The sequence below is a fragment of the Hypanus sabinus genome, chromosome 7, assembly GCF_030144855.1.
Source record: "Hypanus sabinus isolate sHypSab1 chromosome 7, sHypSab1.hap1, whole genome shotgun sequence".
In the NCBI taxonomy this organism is placed as follows: domain Eukaryota; kingdom Metazoa; phylum Chordata; class Chondrichthyes; order Myliobatiformes; family Dasyatidae; genus Hypanus; species Hypanus sabinus.
In genome coordinates this window covers 131960375-131976758 of record NC_082712.1, presented here as the reverse complement: position 1 = coordinate 131976758, position 16384 = coordinate 131960375, and the positions used below count along the sequence as shown (strand labels likewise).

At 40.7% G+C, this 16384-nt stretch overlaps 1 protein-coding gene across 2 annotated transcripts in view; it reads left to right on the top strand.

Annotated features, from left to right (window-relative positions):
- The window catches only part of tesmin (testis expressed metallothionein like protein), a 169797-nt gene that overhangs the window by 82908 nt on the left and 70505 nt on the right, over positions 1–16384 (top strand). For both annotated transcript variants that reach the window (XM_059975667.1, XM_059975666.1), the window contains 2 exons: positions 2639–2807; positions 4582–4649. In XM_059975667.1, coding sequence (XP_059831650.1) covers positions 2639–2807; positions 4582–4649 — 237 coding nt within the window. The remainder of the gene's footprint in view (positions 1–2638; positions 2808–4581; positions 4650–16384) is intronic.

Sequence of the window (16384 nt, the reverse complement as noted above, 5' to 3'; positions counted from 1 at the left end):
AATCAAGGCTGCATCCTGGTAAATCGGTTCTTCAACACCACCCCCTCAAGCTTCCATATCATATAGTGAGGCAACCAGAACTCAACACAATATTCTAAGTGTGATTTATAGAGCTGCAACATTACCTTGTGGCTCTTAAGCTTAACTTCCTGACTGATGAAGGCCAGCATAATATACACCTTCTTAACCACACATTACAGTAACATTGAGAGATCAGTGGACTTGAATCCCAAGATCCATTTTTTCCTCCACGCTACTAAAATTCCTTGTGCTCTGACTTCAAGTTCAATCTTCCAAAGTTTATTCCTTCACACTTGTCCAGACTGAACTCCATTTGCCACAGTTCTACCACATTTACCTCCTATCGATAATCCTATTAACACCTATGGCAACCTTTTTCTCTGTCCACAACACATCTAAATTTTTCCATAAAACTCACAAAGAGCAGGGATCCCAAATCAGATCATTGCAGAACACCACTAGTTACTTATCTCTATAATCAGAATCACTATCAGCTTTATTATCACTGACATATATTGTGATGCTTTGGGACAACAGTACAGTGCAAGGTTGTCAAGCCGAGGAGTGGTAGTACAGACAAGCTCCCACTACCTAAAAGTGCTCCTCATGGCATGCGCTTCAAATAGCCTCTGACAACCAAGTCCAACTCCTGGCCTTCTCATGTGGCTTAGCCTCTAAGCCCGGCGGATGTTGACATTCAAGGATTTGAAACTGCTTATCCTTCCCACCACTGATCTTTCAATGAGGACTGGTGAGTGTTCTTTCAAATTACCCTTCCTGAAATCCATGATTATTTTCCTGGCCATGCTGACATTGAACTCAAGGTTGTTGTTACACACCACTCAACCACCTGATCTATCTTACTCCTGTACGCCTCATCACCATCTCTCCAGTCAAAATATGTTCCATCTTCTACCATCTTCTGCGTTTGTGGGCAGAAGACACAAGACCCTGAAGACCCAGACTCAACATTTTAGTATCAGCTTCTTCCCTTCCGATAGCAAATTTCTGAACGGTTCATGAACCAGAATTTAAAATTTGCTCATTGGTAAACTTAAATAACAGTTTTACTAATATGAATATGTTTATTGCAAAAAAGTAAATATTCATGATGATAAACAAGATAGTATTAACCATTATGATCAATGAATATTTCAATCACAAACAATAGCAGAAAAAATAAAAGCAGAGTGAAGCCAATGCCACTGGCCCAACCATTTACGAGGGGTGATTGATATGTTCGTGACCTAAGGCAGAAGGAGTCAATTTTAGAAAACCCAGCACATTTATTTTTCTACATAGTCCCTTCCTACATGTACACACTTAGTCCAGCGGTTGTGGAGCATACGGATCTTGGACCTCCAGAAAGTGTCCACAGATGGGTGATTGAGAAGTTTGTGGCCTAAGGTAGAAGGAGATGAGCTATACAGCTCTCGTTACATGCAGATGCAGGTCAACTCTTTGAGTGCTCATGCAGAAAGTTCGAAGTTAATATCTCATCTCCTTCAGGTTTCATAAAATTGACTCCTACCTTAGGCCACAAACTTACCAATCACCCCCGTACTACGCAAATACTGATGTGTACACCAGATCTGTGAGTGTTTCAAAACTAATCATCCAAAGTCATGTGTTCTCGCAACTCTCTAGTTGTTGCAAAGCCAGTGTGAAATATTTCCTGTGAAAATATCTCACTGCTCTTGGGTTGTAGAAAAAACACTTGCTGCTTCATTTTGTAGTAAAGATAATCATTACATGATTTTTTTATTATGGTTAGGGTTTAACGATTTGAGGGGTGGCATATATACCAGGTGCCAACAGAATTTTTACACGTGCCATCTTGGGCACATGTGCCAAGAGTTCACCACCCCTGCTTTAAGTGACTATGGGAAGCAAGATAAGTTGATAGCTTGGGTATTTATAATAGAATTTCATAAAAGTTAAGCTTGGCCCTTCCTTGTTGACATGGTAGGTGATGCATAGAACACTTACTGGCACTTCAAAATTTAAGGCAGCTTTAATGCCGTAATCAGCATCCTTACCTGAGAGTCTAGTGTGCTCCTTGATTGCAATATGCACAGAGATTATCTTTTAGACACTTAATGTTATTGATGCTCAAGAAGAGCAATGGGCCAAAAAGAATTGCAGTGAGACCAAATACTAAGCTCATCAGTTCTGCATAATCTCTATCACTGTTCCGTATTTAGAACATTTTTATATTCTATTCTTTTAATTTCATCATCAAAATGTTTGTAAGAAATAGTTAAATGTATTGTCCATTTAAACCATAAATTTAGACAGCATGACTATGTTTAAAGTTAACATTTTAAGACAGATATCAGAAAACTTATTCCTAAGTCCTGACGAAGGGTCTCGGCCCGAAATGTTGACTGCTCATATCCACGGATGCTGCCTGACCTGCTGAGTTCCTCCAGCATGTTGTACATGTTGCTTTTCATAAGGTGAATGTTGAAGGATTTTATTTTCCTGTGAATGTAAGTGTTAGGGATGACTTAAATTGACTTCATAACCTGCATTTTCAAATTTTAATAAATGTTAAGGATTCTTTACATATTGATGGTATTAAGATAGTTTTTTTTATTTTTCATTTATTGAGTAGGTTTTATATCAACTGAAAGGTGCTCAGATGTTTGTCATAAATAGTACAAGCCCCGGGCAACTGAAAGCAATCAATGTTCTTCCTCCGGGTCAAATGATGGATAACAAAGATGAATGCATTCACTTTAATTCACTGGCTGGTTCAATAGAAAACACTGCAGTGTATCCAGGTAAAGATACTGTAAAAATTAATTGAAAATATCTGGGACCAGAATGTTAACAGAAATGTGTTTTCACCAGATAAAAAGATAATTTTTCTGTTGTAAAGTCATAATTTTGTGAATGTGAAAGGGTATAATGCTTCTCTATTGTGATCCCTGCTGTTGATGCTTGCCATCTTTTGGGGGGGGGGTGGATTTTATTGCTGAATAGATAACTCAGATTGCAGGAGACTTTAAGCTTTCTTAGTGCCATATCTTTTAGGGTGGCATTAAATAGGTGAATAGATAACTCAGACTTTAAGCTTTCTTAGTGCCTTACCAATATCATTGTAATATGCTCAAATGAGAATCCAACATTATGTTTTCATATTACCAATGAATATACCTGAGAGTAAATCTGTTTAAACTACTCTTTCTAAGACTGTATTGCATTATCCTCATCATCATTTACACGTACAGTCCACAAATAATATTTCCATGGCCCTAGCACTTCAGCAGCCTTCTTGTTCTTTATAGCAATCATGCTTTTCAAACTATTAAGTACGTTATTACATTCTGTTTATTTCAATCTCAAGTATTTATTCTTTTCTTTTAGGAGAGTTAATTGGCACAGCTAATCTTACTGATAGATTTACTTGTTTTTGTGAATAAAAATAATCTTATTTGAGATTCTGCTTTGGCTTTTGCATTCAGTTTTCTTCTTGTGGCAAAAATACTAATAAAATATTTTACTGCCTTCACTCTAACTACCTATTTTCCTTATTTTCTGACTTATTATTGAACAAATTGAAGTTTTTACTTCCTTGAAGCATGCCATGCAAATATTTTTTAAAATTCTACTCTCTTAAACTGATGAAAATAATTTGTTACATATAATTTGCCTTTATGCAAGATCAGTCTTTGTTTCTATACGAGGCCTTCTTTATAAGATAAAGAAAATGTGATAAATGTGGTTACTTTGCAAAGTATTTTTAAAGGTACAGAATCTCATTTAAAGCATCAGTAGAATTCTAAACCCATTAGTGTGGAAGCAATAATTCATCTTCAACCATTTTAGCAAAAGTTGCTCTTTTCAAATTTGAGTGCATCCTCAAGAACGTTGGTTCTACCTGCCAATGGAAACCAATAACATCATAGTCACCTTTGCTCATGTGTTCTGCACATGGAAGTCTTCTGCAGTATTTGAGTTAGTACCACAGTATCATGCTTTGTTAAGACCTGAAATATTAGACAAACCTGTCTGATGCATTTTCCACAACAGCAAATGGTCTGCCATTGAAACATTGGCTGCCTAGAAAAGTCTCGTATTAAAGTATTACCTAATTAGAGACATTTTCAAATTGTGTGCTGAAGGACTCATTCTTATCAGATGACTGATTTGAAAGTTCATTAAGAAAACAGTCAATATTCATGGGTTAAGGACAATATCAGGACTGACTTTCTTATTGATTGCCTGCAATCACAATCCAGGCTCACAAATGAATATGAGGCCTTTATGTGGGAAACTGCAGGCTCTTGTGAAATGTTATTCTTGTAAACAGTGGCAGGAAAGGAAGGAGAAAAGAGAAGGTAAGATCCAGTGTTCGATTGCTGTTTAACTCCATTTTTTTTGTCTCTAAGAACTGCAGAAATATTAAACATGTTAGTTAAAAAAAAACTTCATGGAACAAATTTTTGTGTATCTCTTCAGTAAAATTGGAGAGGTAATGTCTGTTCATGTGTTTTTTGAACTGTAATAAATTGTGTCATTTTATATGTTAATGAGGATTTTCTTTAAATCAAGTGACTGGTTTCCTGGGTAAAGTGTTACCTATATCAACACCACAATCATCATGCCTGAATCTACAACAGGTAAGACCAGAAGTATCACTTCTTATTTCCTGTGTAGTTATTTTTCTCTTAATTTGTTCGTAGTATCTGGATCCTTTTACCATCACCCCTAACTTCCCTTGAACTGAATGATTGGTTTAGTGATTTCAATCAGCAATTAACATGGAACAAAATAGAACAGAATACTGTAAGAACTCAACAGGTCAAGCAGTATCTGTGGGGGCAAAAGCTGTAAACTTATGTGTAACACCCCTAGTTAAGTTTTCTACTGCTATGCTGTAGGTATTTCATTTTAGCAGATCCGTAAGAGCAGTTTGTTCTGCTTTCAGCCTGTTTGGGTTTGAGCTGAGATAAGGGGCTTTGTTACTGGGTGAATGGCAGTGCTTAGATAATATGAAAATACTGAGACTGGTAGAGAGTTTAAAGGGGTCGGCGGCTGATATAGTGAGGTTCGTCAAGGCAGAAATCCATTAGCCACATCAGCTAATTATCTGCAAGCTCTGAAAGATGCTTTTGGCACTGCTGGAAGTGCAGCCGATCTTAGGATGAAGTTTAGGCACACATTCTAGGAAGAAGGAGAGAAGTTGTCTGCCTACATTTTCAAGTTGGAGAAGCTGCTGCACTGTTTGTGCCACAAAGGGGGCATTCCACAGTCTGAGAGAAATTGCTTGATGGAGCAAGTTGTGAAGGGTGCATTGTCAGATGACATATTTGAATGACCCAAAAGATAAGCTCTCCTTCATCTTTTACTGAGTTACTCAGAGAAGTTAGAGGAGAAAAACATAATGGAGGAGTGGGAGGCCTCCATCAGCAGGGCACAGTCCTCGGTAATATCCTCTTGCTAAAGCGACTCCTGATGCCACACAAGCAGGGTTTTGTAGGATGTTGGAAAGATCTGAGGGCTGAGGTATTTCAGATGTTATCAGTCGGTGCTGCCACCAAGCCTGACAAGACTAACAGGAAGCCAGACCCACTGGTGAAACGTACCAAGGCAAGAGTTGCTGCTGAGCAGGGTCCTTGACTAGAGAAGTGACCAGTGTTTTCTGTTACAACTGTGGAGAAGATGGATATTTCAGGCGGGGGTGTGAAGGACAGAAGAATCATTGGAAAGTAAATCAGTGGTTAATCGAACAGCGAAAAAAGAGGTAAAATTCTAGAGGTACACAGTAAAGGAATGGGCTGACATTTTGGGGAGGATATGATCCTATCAGTGTGTCAAGGGAAATACTAAAGTACCCAATACTATTCCTGAAGGTTTAGTTTCAAGCTAGTTCCAAAGCTCTACTGTATCCATACAGATTGAAGGTGTTTATGCTGGAGCCATACTTGACACAGATTCTCGAGTTACTTTGTTTTATAGATCCTTTTACAATCAGTATTTGATGCATTTACCATTGACACTATTCAGTGCCCTTGAGATTCAGGTGCTTAGTACTCATGAGTAGCCATAGGGCAGTTGTTTGTTGTTGAAGCTGGAGTTTTTGGAAGAAAATGGATTGGAGGCCCTGACATCACAAAATTCCTTTGGAAACTGTGTTTTTAATGTTGGTTTGATAAGTTTCAAAGTCATGAGGAATTGCTCTGGTTAAGATTATAACTGCTATGTTGTGGGTATTTCATTTTAGCAGTTCTGTAAGAATAGTCTATTCTGCTTTCGGCCTGTTTCGATTTGACCTGAGATAAGGGGCTGTGTTTTTCAACTTGGAAATATGGTGTCAGCCAATCAGGATGGTGGAATTGGGAGAAGATTCTAGAGAATGCTAGGCGGAGAGGTTTTGTGAGGGACACTGGTATGGGTTTAGGTCATTTTTGGCAGGAACTGACAGAAGACAGGAGGGAAGATGGCTGAGGATGCTGTTCCTGTTGCACAAACAACTTTGTACAGATAAATGACTTCAAGGAGGAAGAACCATTACTCCTGTGGGTGAACCTGTTTTTTGAGATGGATTTTGAGTGACATTCAGAAACTGATGTGTGCTTTCCTGCAGACCGAGGGTCCAGCACATGAGTTACAGGCAACTTCAAGATGAGCTCCAACTTATGTGCACATTTGACTGTTTAATTATAAAGGGCTTTTTTTTTTTCTTTTCTTTAATAACTCTTTGGTTAAGTTAATGTAGATAAATATACTTTCTTTAAAATTGTATGCAATGTACAATCTGTTGTTTCTTGCTGACGGGTGATTGCAGAGAAGCAGTAAGTCACACAGCATACACACAAACTAGGGTTTGGGTGGGCGAGGCATCCCAACCTCATGGGTTTGACGGGACCAAAGTCGTATACACCCTAGACGTACAGAACCTGAGAAAGGTGGGTTTCTCGCTATGGAGTCCGATGGCTGTTAGCGAGGAGCTAGTGAATTGTATTCCCATTAAAAAGAGGTTTCTTATGTTTCAGTTTGAAACACTGAACTAGAAAATTCAGTATTCATACAATTGGGTTACATGCTACAAAAGTGGAAAATGAGATTAGAACCATAGAGTTCTGTAAAACCTACAGTGCAATACATGCTACAAAAGTGGAAAATGAGATTAGAACCATAGAGTTCTGTAAAACCTACAGCACAATACAGGCCCTTTGGCCCACAAAGTTGTGCGAAGCATGTTCCTACCTTAGAAATTACTAGGCTTACCTATAGCCTTCTATTTTACTAAGCTCCATGTACCTATCTAAAATCCTCTTAAAAGACCCTATCGTATCGGCCTTTACCACCGTTGCTGGCAGCCCATTCCACACACTCACCACTCTCTACTAAAAAAACTTACCCCTGACATCTCCTCTGTACCTACTCCCTAGCACCTTAAACCTGTGTCCTCTTGTGGAACCATTTCAGCCCTGGGAAAATGCCTCTGACTAGCCAAATGATCAATGCCTCTCATCATCTTGTACACTTCTACCTTTTCACCTCTCATCCTCCTTCGCTCCAGCCTAACCTCATAAGGCATACTCCCCAATCCAGGCAACATTCTTGTAAATCTCCTTTGCACCCTTTCTATGGCTTCCACATCCTTCCTGTAGTGAGGCGACCAGAACTGAGCACAGTACTCCCAAGTGGGGTCTGACCAGGGTCCTATATAGCTGCAACATTACCTCTCGGCTCCTAAATTCAATACCACAATTGATGAAAGCCAATATACCATACGCCTTCTTAACCACAGAGTCAACCTGCACAGCAGCTTTGAGTGTCCTATGGACTCAGACCCCAAGATCTCTTTGATCCTCCACACTGCCAAGAGTCTTACCATTAATACTATATTCTGACGTCATATTTGACCTACCAAAATGAACCACTTCACACTTATCTGGGTTGAACTCCATCTGCCACATCTCAGCCCAGTTTTGCATCCTATCAGTGTCACGCTGTAGCCTCTGACAGCCCTCCACACTGTTCACAACACCCTCGACCTCTTTGTTTTCCAGTTTTCATTTGGCCTCTCCATAGCATTGAAGAAGACCAAGGGCAGACATCAGCATGGGAGTGGGAAGAAAATTGCATGCAACCATGAGCCCACACTGACTATTGTGGACAGAGCGCAGAGGTTTGACCAAGTAGTTGTGTCATCTACACCTGCTTCACATACACAGAAGAGACCTCATCATGAGCATTGACTGCAATGGACTAGGTTGAAGGAGGTGAAGATTGACTTCTGTCTCACCTGGAAGGGTGGTTGAAGTCCTTTGATGGTGGTGAATCAGGAAGGACATCATTAAAGCAGGAGGATTCTTATCATTGTTAGTTTCATGGATTGATTTACTGATTTAAAATTTATTACAGTGTCTGAAGTTAAATTGCCCATAACTGTGGTGGAATTTGAATTGATGAATATGGGTCAATAGACTTAGTCTCAGGATGCCAGTTTGGTGTTTTATTCACTGTGTTACTCTACCTAACTTTTGGTTAGACACTTGGGTGACTGAAGCATAGAACATTTTCCTGTATCATATGGGCTGTGTATGTTCAAGTTTCCTCTATATTATCATGAGAGAGGGGCATCTAAGTGCACCTGCTTGCACTTAAAGCAGGAAGATGTCCCCACTTTGTGAGGGCTACATTACCACAAGAGATTGACTTACTGTGAATCTGATCCGTGACTGCAGCAATTGTATGCAAGATGAGTGCAATCCTCTACCGCCAGTTGGCAGCTTGCTGCAAACCACAAGTTCTACCTGTTCCAGTGTTTCTCTTTCTTATACCAATTCTGGTTGTGAACTTGAACAAAAGTGACTAAAAGTGATAGTTTCTATTTGATGGAACTTGCAAAAGTGAAAATAAAAAAAAATGTCATCAAGATATTGAATTACATTCTTCAGAGAAATACAGCATAATTTAGATGTGGCAATTGCATTTTGCATTGCTCCGGTTAGGGTGCATTTAGAATGAAATGCATTTCCACTGCATAAAATGAACCAGAGATTTAAAAACAGAAGGTGCAGAGATAAAACTCAAATGATATTGAACAAAACACATCTCAAGACAATTTTAGGACTACAATACAGGTAGTCCCCGAGTTACGAATGTCCGACTTATGAACAACTCATACTTACAAATTGAGGAAGGAGAACGCTGTCCACCATTTTAAGTCGGATCGCAACACTGTCTGCCATTTTAAGTTGTTGCCGTTGACACTGTGTTGAGTGTATAACTTTGTATTTGGCTTATATTTTTTCTTAGCAAGATTCACCCTGACCCCGCCCCCCCCCCTTTTCCGGTTGGCTGGTGGTGCAGAGAGATCAGCGCTGGGCTCGAGAACGGAGGTTCCCGAGTTTGATCCAGTGATAGACCGCTCCTGAGTGTGCTGTCCATCTGTGCTGGGTTGATGTCGAGCTTGCAACTCGACCTTGTAAAAGAACAAACACTGCCACCTCCAGTTTAAATTCCCATGTGGAATATTGTGGAGGATCAAATACGCAAACCCAGCACAGCCCCCACTTGTCCCATTTAACCTGTCTCAGTGCGGTGGTTCTTAGAAGCCGGCAGAGCTCAGGAGCCAGTGGATCTTGGGACCTGCCACCCGCAGTATTTCTGTTGCATTGACAGGAAGCAATCACGATTGAAAATAAAGTGGAAATAATAAAGCATTTGGAAAGAGGTGAGATATTATCAGTCATTGGAAAAGTGTTAGGCTACAGTCGGTCAACGATTGGAACAATTTTGAAGGATAAAGGATAAAGTGAGAATAATGGAGCATGTTGAAAGGCCCTGGCCCGATGAAAGCTACAATTATTACTAAGCAACACAGTGGTTTAATTATTGGAATACATATGTTTCTTAAGTGTTTTATATGCATGGAAAGGTAAAACAAATACTAAGACAAACATTTGACTAACTGATGCTAAATAATACCGGATGTACTTGTTCCAACTTACGTACAAATCTGACTTAAAGATGGACTCAGGAACAGAACTCGTTCGTAACCCAGGGACTGCCTGTACTAACAGAGTGCCTTGAATAGAAAAAATGCACATTAAAAATTCAGGCTCATAACTTTCCCTCCATAAAGGTTGCAAAATCATGCCTGGTGCCCATCCAGGTTTTTAATACATTGCCACAGGGTCCCTATAAAAGACCAAAAGACAAAACATTTTCAACAAATCACCGCATCATTTGATATTTTGTCAAGTCACTTGAATGTTTCATCAGTCCACTTAGATGTTAATTTGTTATGTCGTTTTCAAAAAAACTGATGCATTCATTTATTCTTAATCTCTTGTTCTCTGCTAAAATGTTGTACCGAAGCCAGAAGTGATTGTACTAAAAGCCAATTAAACCAAGCAGAAGTACAGCAGGCATGTAATTATACCAGCAGTAGAATCTTATTTTTTTTCCTTTTAATTCGGTATTTTTGCTCACATCCCAAGAGATTGGAATGTATGCTGGGCACAGGAGCATAGAAATATTGGAAACATTCAGCAACTCACCAGCATCTGTGAAAAGACAAAAAAGAATTCCTCAATTCAATGACCTGAATCATTGTCTTTTTTCACATCACAAAGCTGATTAATTGCCAAGAATATCCAACATACGCCATTTTTATTTCAGACCTCTGGCATCTATGTTTCCTGTTTAATACACACAAAATGCTGGCGGGACCCAGCAAGCCTGACAGTATCTGTGGAAATTTTGTTTACTTTTTTCTATAGACGCTGCTTGGTCTGCTAAGTTCCTCCAGCAGTTTGTGTGTATTATTTTGATTTCTAGCATCCTGATTTCCTCTTGCTTCTGTTTTCTGTTGCATCAGTACAGTATGATATTCAATTGTAGAGAGGCGTCACAATTTAATTGAAACAGCTGGGTTAGAAACCCAAATCAGTACCAGAAAACCTCAGCAGTATGGCTATTGTGAGATATTCCTTTGACAACTTATGTGGAATAAAAAAGGAAGAGAAATCTTAGCAGAAGAGTTGTCTCTTAGAAAATGAGTCCAGGGAATTTACATTGGAAATAACAAAATGGCAAGGATTTAGAACAAATATTTAATGTCTTTCTTCATGATATAAGACACTAATAGAATCTCTATGATAGTAGAAAAGAGATGGGGGAGGGAGTCATTAGAGAGGGAAAAACATTAAAAATCATCATCACAAGAAGAAAACAAATAGACAAACTAAAGAGATTAAAGGCGGACAGGTCACCTGGAGCCAATGACTTGCACCCAAGGATAAAAAGTGCCTATAGAGCTACTAGATGCCTTGGCTGTGATCTTTCAAAATTCCCAAATTCTGGAAGGGTTCCATCAGATTTGAAAGCCATAAGTGCAATGTTCCTATTCAAGACAATGTGGGAAAGCAAGTTAGGAGTACATTAAACATTTTCCAAAGGGATATAATAGCCTAATAGATGTTACATTATCCAACTTAGTAAGAAGAACTAAAGATCAAACCAAGAATGCTAGATTGTGTGTCAGGAGCACAGAATGATAGTGTGCAGGTATAGGAAATAACTAGGAAGGCAAATAAAGCATTGATCTTTGCTGCAGATGGAATGCAGTATAAAAGTCTTCATTTAAGGAGAGATACACTGGTGTGGAAGCAGCTCAGACAGAATTTACCTGGACTATTCCTTTTCCCACCCTGTCTCTTGCAAAAATGCCATCCATCTCTTGCAGTTCCTCCATCTCCGCCGCATCTGCTCTCAGGATGTGGCTTTTCATTCCAGGATGAAGGAGATGTCTTCCTTTTTTAAAGAAAGAGGCTTCTTTTCCTCCACCATTAACTCTGCTCTCAAATGCATCTCTCCCATTTCACGTACATCTGCCCTCACCCCATCCTCCCGCCACCCCACTAGGGACAGGGTTCCACTTGTCCTCAACTACAACCCCACCAGCCTCAGGGTCCAACATATAATTCTGCATAACTTCCGCCACCTCCAACAGGATCCCACCACCAAGCACATCTTCCCCCCCCCCCTTCTGCTTTCCGCAGGGATCACTCCCTACGCAACTCCCTTGTCCATTCATCCCCCCCATCCCTTCCCACGGATCTCCTTGTAAGCGGAACAAGTGCTACATCTACCCTTCCTCCCTCATCACCATTCAGGATATAATAGCCTAATAGTTGTTACATTATCCAACTTAGTAAGAAGAACTAAAGAGCAAACCAAGAATGCTAGATTGTGTGACAGGAGCACAGAATTGCGACAGTTCTTCCAGGTGAGGCGACACTTCACCTGTGAGTCGGCTGGTATGATATACTGTGTCCGGTGCTCCCGGTGTGGCCTTCTATATATTGGTGAGACCCAACACAGACCGTTTCGCTGAACACCTACACTCTGTCCACCAGAGAAAGCAGGATCTCCCAGTGGCCACACATTTTAATTCCATATCCCTTTCCCATTCTGATATGTCAATCCATGGCTTCCTCTACTGTCAACTCACGCAGGTTGGAGGAACAACAACTTATATTCCGTCTGGGTAGCCTCCAACCTGATGGCATGAACATTGACTTCTCTAACTTCCATTAATGCCCCTCCTCCCCTTCTTACCTTATCCCTTTGATGCACCATCAATAACTCACTCTGAGACGTAAGGTGAGATATCGGCTTTTATTGACTGGAAGAAGGAACAAGCAGTGAGTGACCACCATACTACATCCTGGAGACTGAGAGGCCGGGCTCAGGCCTTGATCGTCTTTATATAGGGGTCTGTGGGAGGAGCCACAGGAGCAGTCGGCAGGGGCGTGTCCAGACAGGTATATGTAGTTCACCACACCCTTATTATCTATTTTCCCCTTGTTCCCCTCTCTCTGTCTGTCTCACAATCACTCCTTGCCTACTCTCCATCTTCCTCTGGTGCTCCCCTCCCCCCCTTTTTTTCTCCCTAGGCCTCCTATCCCATGATCGTTTCCCTTCTCCAGCTCTGTGTCCCTTTTGCCAATCACCTCTCCAGCTCTTAGCTTCATTCCTCCCCCTCCTGTTTTCTCCTATCATTTCGGATCTCCCCCTCCCCCTCCCACTTTCAAATCTCTTACTATCTCTTCTTTCAGTTAGTCCTGATGAAGGGTCTTAGCCCGAAACGTTGACTGTACTTCTTCCTATAGATGCTTCCTGGCCTGCTGTGTTCCATCAGCATTTTGTGTGTGTTGCTTGAATTTCCAGCATCTGTAGATTTTCTTGTTTGAGAGCTCATTGGTGTCTTCTTGGGTTAGGACAGGGGTCAGCAACCTTTACCACTGAAAGAGCCACTTGGACCCGTTTCCCACAGAAAAGAAAACACTGGGAGCCGTAAAACCCGTTTGACATTTAAAATGAAATAACACTGCATACAACGTTTTTTTTGCCTTTATGCTATGTATAAACAAACTATAATGTGTTGCATTTATGAAATTGATGAACTCCTGCAGAGAAAACGAAATTACATTTCTGCATGCAACAAAAACATTTTGAACTCCGAAAAAAAGACGTTGGGTTGAAGGTTACTTTTAAGTAAAATACTCAACGTCTATTTGAGTCCTTCTTGTATTTATGAAAAACGCCAAACTTAAATTTGCCGCCAGCAGCAAACCAAAAATAACATCAGCCAGCTGTCAGCCTGAAAAATAAAAGGACTATTTCACTGAACAATGAAAAAATATGAATATACATAAAATAATAGGCAATTAAAATATTTATCATACTTGGTTAATGGGATTTCTGCTCCTGGACCTCAGCGCACAGCGTCTGCACATCAGGGCTGTATGACGTCACCTTCATCTTTACACAGGATCGCAAGCTGTCATCTGTGAGGCGTGCGCGATGTTTGTTTTTAATAAAGTTCATGTTGGAGAACACCTGCTCACATACATATGTGGATCCAAAGATCGACAGGACTCCAAGCGCATACTTTTTCATGTTTACATAAATGTCGGGCATAGCATTCCATGTTTCGAACACAAGTTTGTCCGGTTTTGGAAGGTTTTCAATATCACTCCATTTGTGATTCTGAGCAAGAACGGCCTTCTGACGGGCAACATCTTCAAGGTCTGCTGTCAAGCGTCTAAACTTGGACACCCATATGTCTTTGTCGGCTATGTCGGCCAGTTCCATCTCAAGATCAGGTTGACTCACACCTGCCAATGCAGTCGTATTCAGTAGGGAAGGATCGATGCTTAAGGGAGTGACCGGGAAGGATAATGTGTTTTTTTCCTCTCTGAACTCACAGAAGCGTTTCCCAAACGATGTTTGCATTGCGATGATTGCAGAATGTAAATACTCCGAATTTATCATGTCGTGAGCTGTTTGAACTCTCTCAAATTGGGGAAGTGAGACAAAGTGCCTTTCTGTAAATCTCTGGCAAGCACTGTCAACTTGCGCTCGAATGCCAAAACATCCTCCAACATGTGCAGGGCTGTGCGTCCTTTCCCCTGAAGAGCCGTGTTCAGCGTGTTCAGGTGCGCTGTCATGTCTACCATGAAGTGTAGCTTTTCCAGCCACTCTGGCTGTTCCAGCTCAGGAAAGGTGAGCCCTTTGCTGCCCAGGAAAGTTTTCACTTCTTCCAGACACGCGACAAAGCGTTTCAGCACCTCCCCTTTGGACAGCCACCGGACTTTGTTGTGCAGCAGGAGATCAGAATATGCGCTTTCCATCTCGTCCAGTAACAAACGGAATTGACGGTGATTTAAACTTTTTGCCATTATTTTATTGACAATCTGAATGACAACATCCATTACTTCTGTGCATTCCGGAGGAAATGTTTGAGCGCACAGTGCCTCTTGGTGCAAGATGCAGTGAAAAGTCAGCAGCTTTCTGTCCAGCGACTTCTGCAGTAAAGCCACAAATCCCTTGTGCGTTCCCGTCATATTCGGAGCCCCATCAGTAGCTACTGACACCAGATGGGTGGTCTTTATTCCTTTGGCTCTTAAACAATTCAAGACAGCCTCACAGATGTCCTCCCCCCGTGTTTGGTCTTTTAGAGGTATCAACTCAATCAGTTCTTCCTGTGGCCCGGCAGAGTTTACATACCGGCAGAACAACGCTATTTGTTCAATATCACCTTTGTCTTTAGACTCGTCACAGGCAATCGAGTAGGCCACAGCTGAATTGATGTCTTTAATTTGCTGTCTTGTGATGTCTTCTGCCATTTTTATGGTTCTGTCTTTGACAGTCTTTGCAGAGAGGGGCATATCCCTGATTTTCTGCACAATTTCACTCTTGTTTTTAAAGTCCGTGAATAGATGTTCTGAAATCTTAATGAAAGATTCTTTTATATATTCACCATCTGTAAACTGCTTCCCGTGCCTGACTATTTCCTGAGCGGCAATATAACTGGCGTATGTCGTTGATTTTCCAGACTTCATCCATTTCTGGAAATGATTTTTGCTCAGATCAACCTTCCGCATCAGTTCCAAAACGGCTTTTTTTCTCTCATCTCCATCCGGATATTTTTGAGCAAAGGCTGCGTGTTTACTCTGGAAATGCCTTGCGACATTTGACTTTTTGTTGTTTGCTAGTTTCTCATTGCATATTAAGCATACCGGTAAACCAGTCTCGTCAACAGTGAAAGCAAATGAATCTGTCCACGTATCATTAAACGTTCTGTTTTCTTCAGTCACTTTTCTTTTTTTAGAATTCTCCATAGTTGGCTTACCTTGGATCGAAAAATTAAAGAAATCGCGCACTGGCGGGTGTCAGGTATTGGCAGTGGTGACGTATATTAATAGCGATAAAAACACGTTGTAGCGGTGTGCTCACGCAGTCAGTAAACTGCAGTCGAATAACTTTATTCGAACTAAACAGCCTTGCTTTTAAGCCTCCCTCAACCCAGCCCCCATGGACGCAGATGCTGCAAAAGAAGCGTACTCACAAACCCCCGTAGGCTATCTCCCTTAGCCGGAATGCTGGCTAATTGTGAGCCGTTTCGGATGTGCCAGGAAATGTGTCGCCACACTTAGATTGTACAAGATCACCATAATCTTCAAATTTAGAATTACATTTCAAAAGCTAACAAACTAACATAAAATACATTTTAATTAAATACTGACCAATTATTTCCCAAAGCCACAGGGAGCCGCAGCACAGAGGTGAAAGAGCCACAAATGGCTCGGGAGCCGCAGGTTGCCGACCCCTGGGTTAGGAGATTTATCCTATGAGGATATATTGCAGAGGTTAGACGTTTAAAAAGTATCAGAGATGATTTCATTGAAACATAAAAGAATCTAATGGGATTTAATAAAATAGATACTTAGAGGATATCTGTCTTCCTCGTGGAATCCGGAACCAGAAGCATGGTTTCAGAAGAGGGTTCATAAGGTAGAATTTAATTTTTCATGAGGTTTTCAATCTT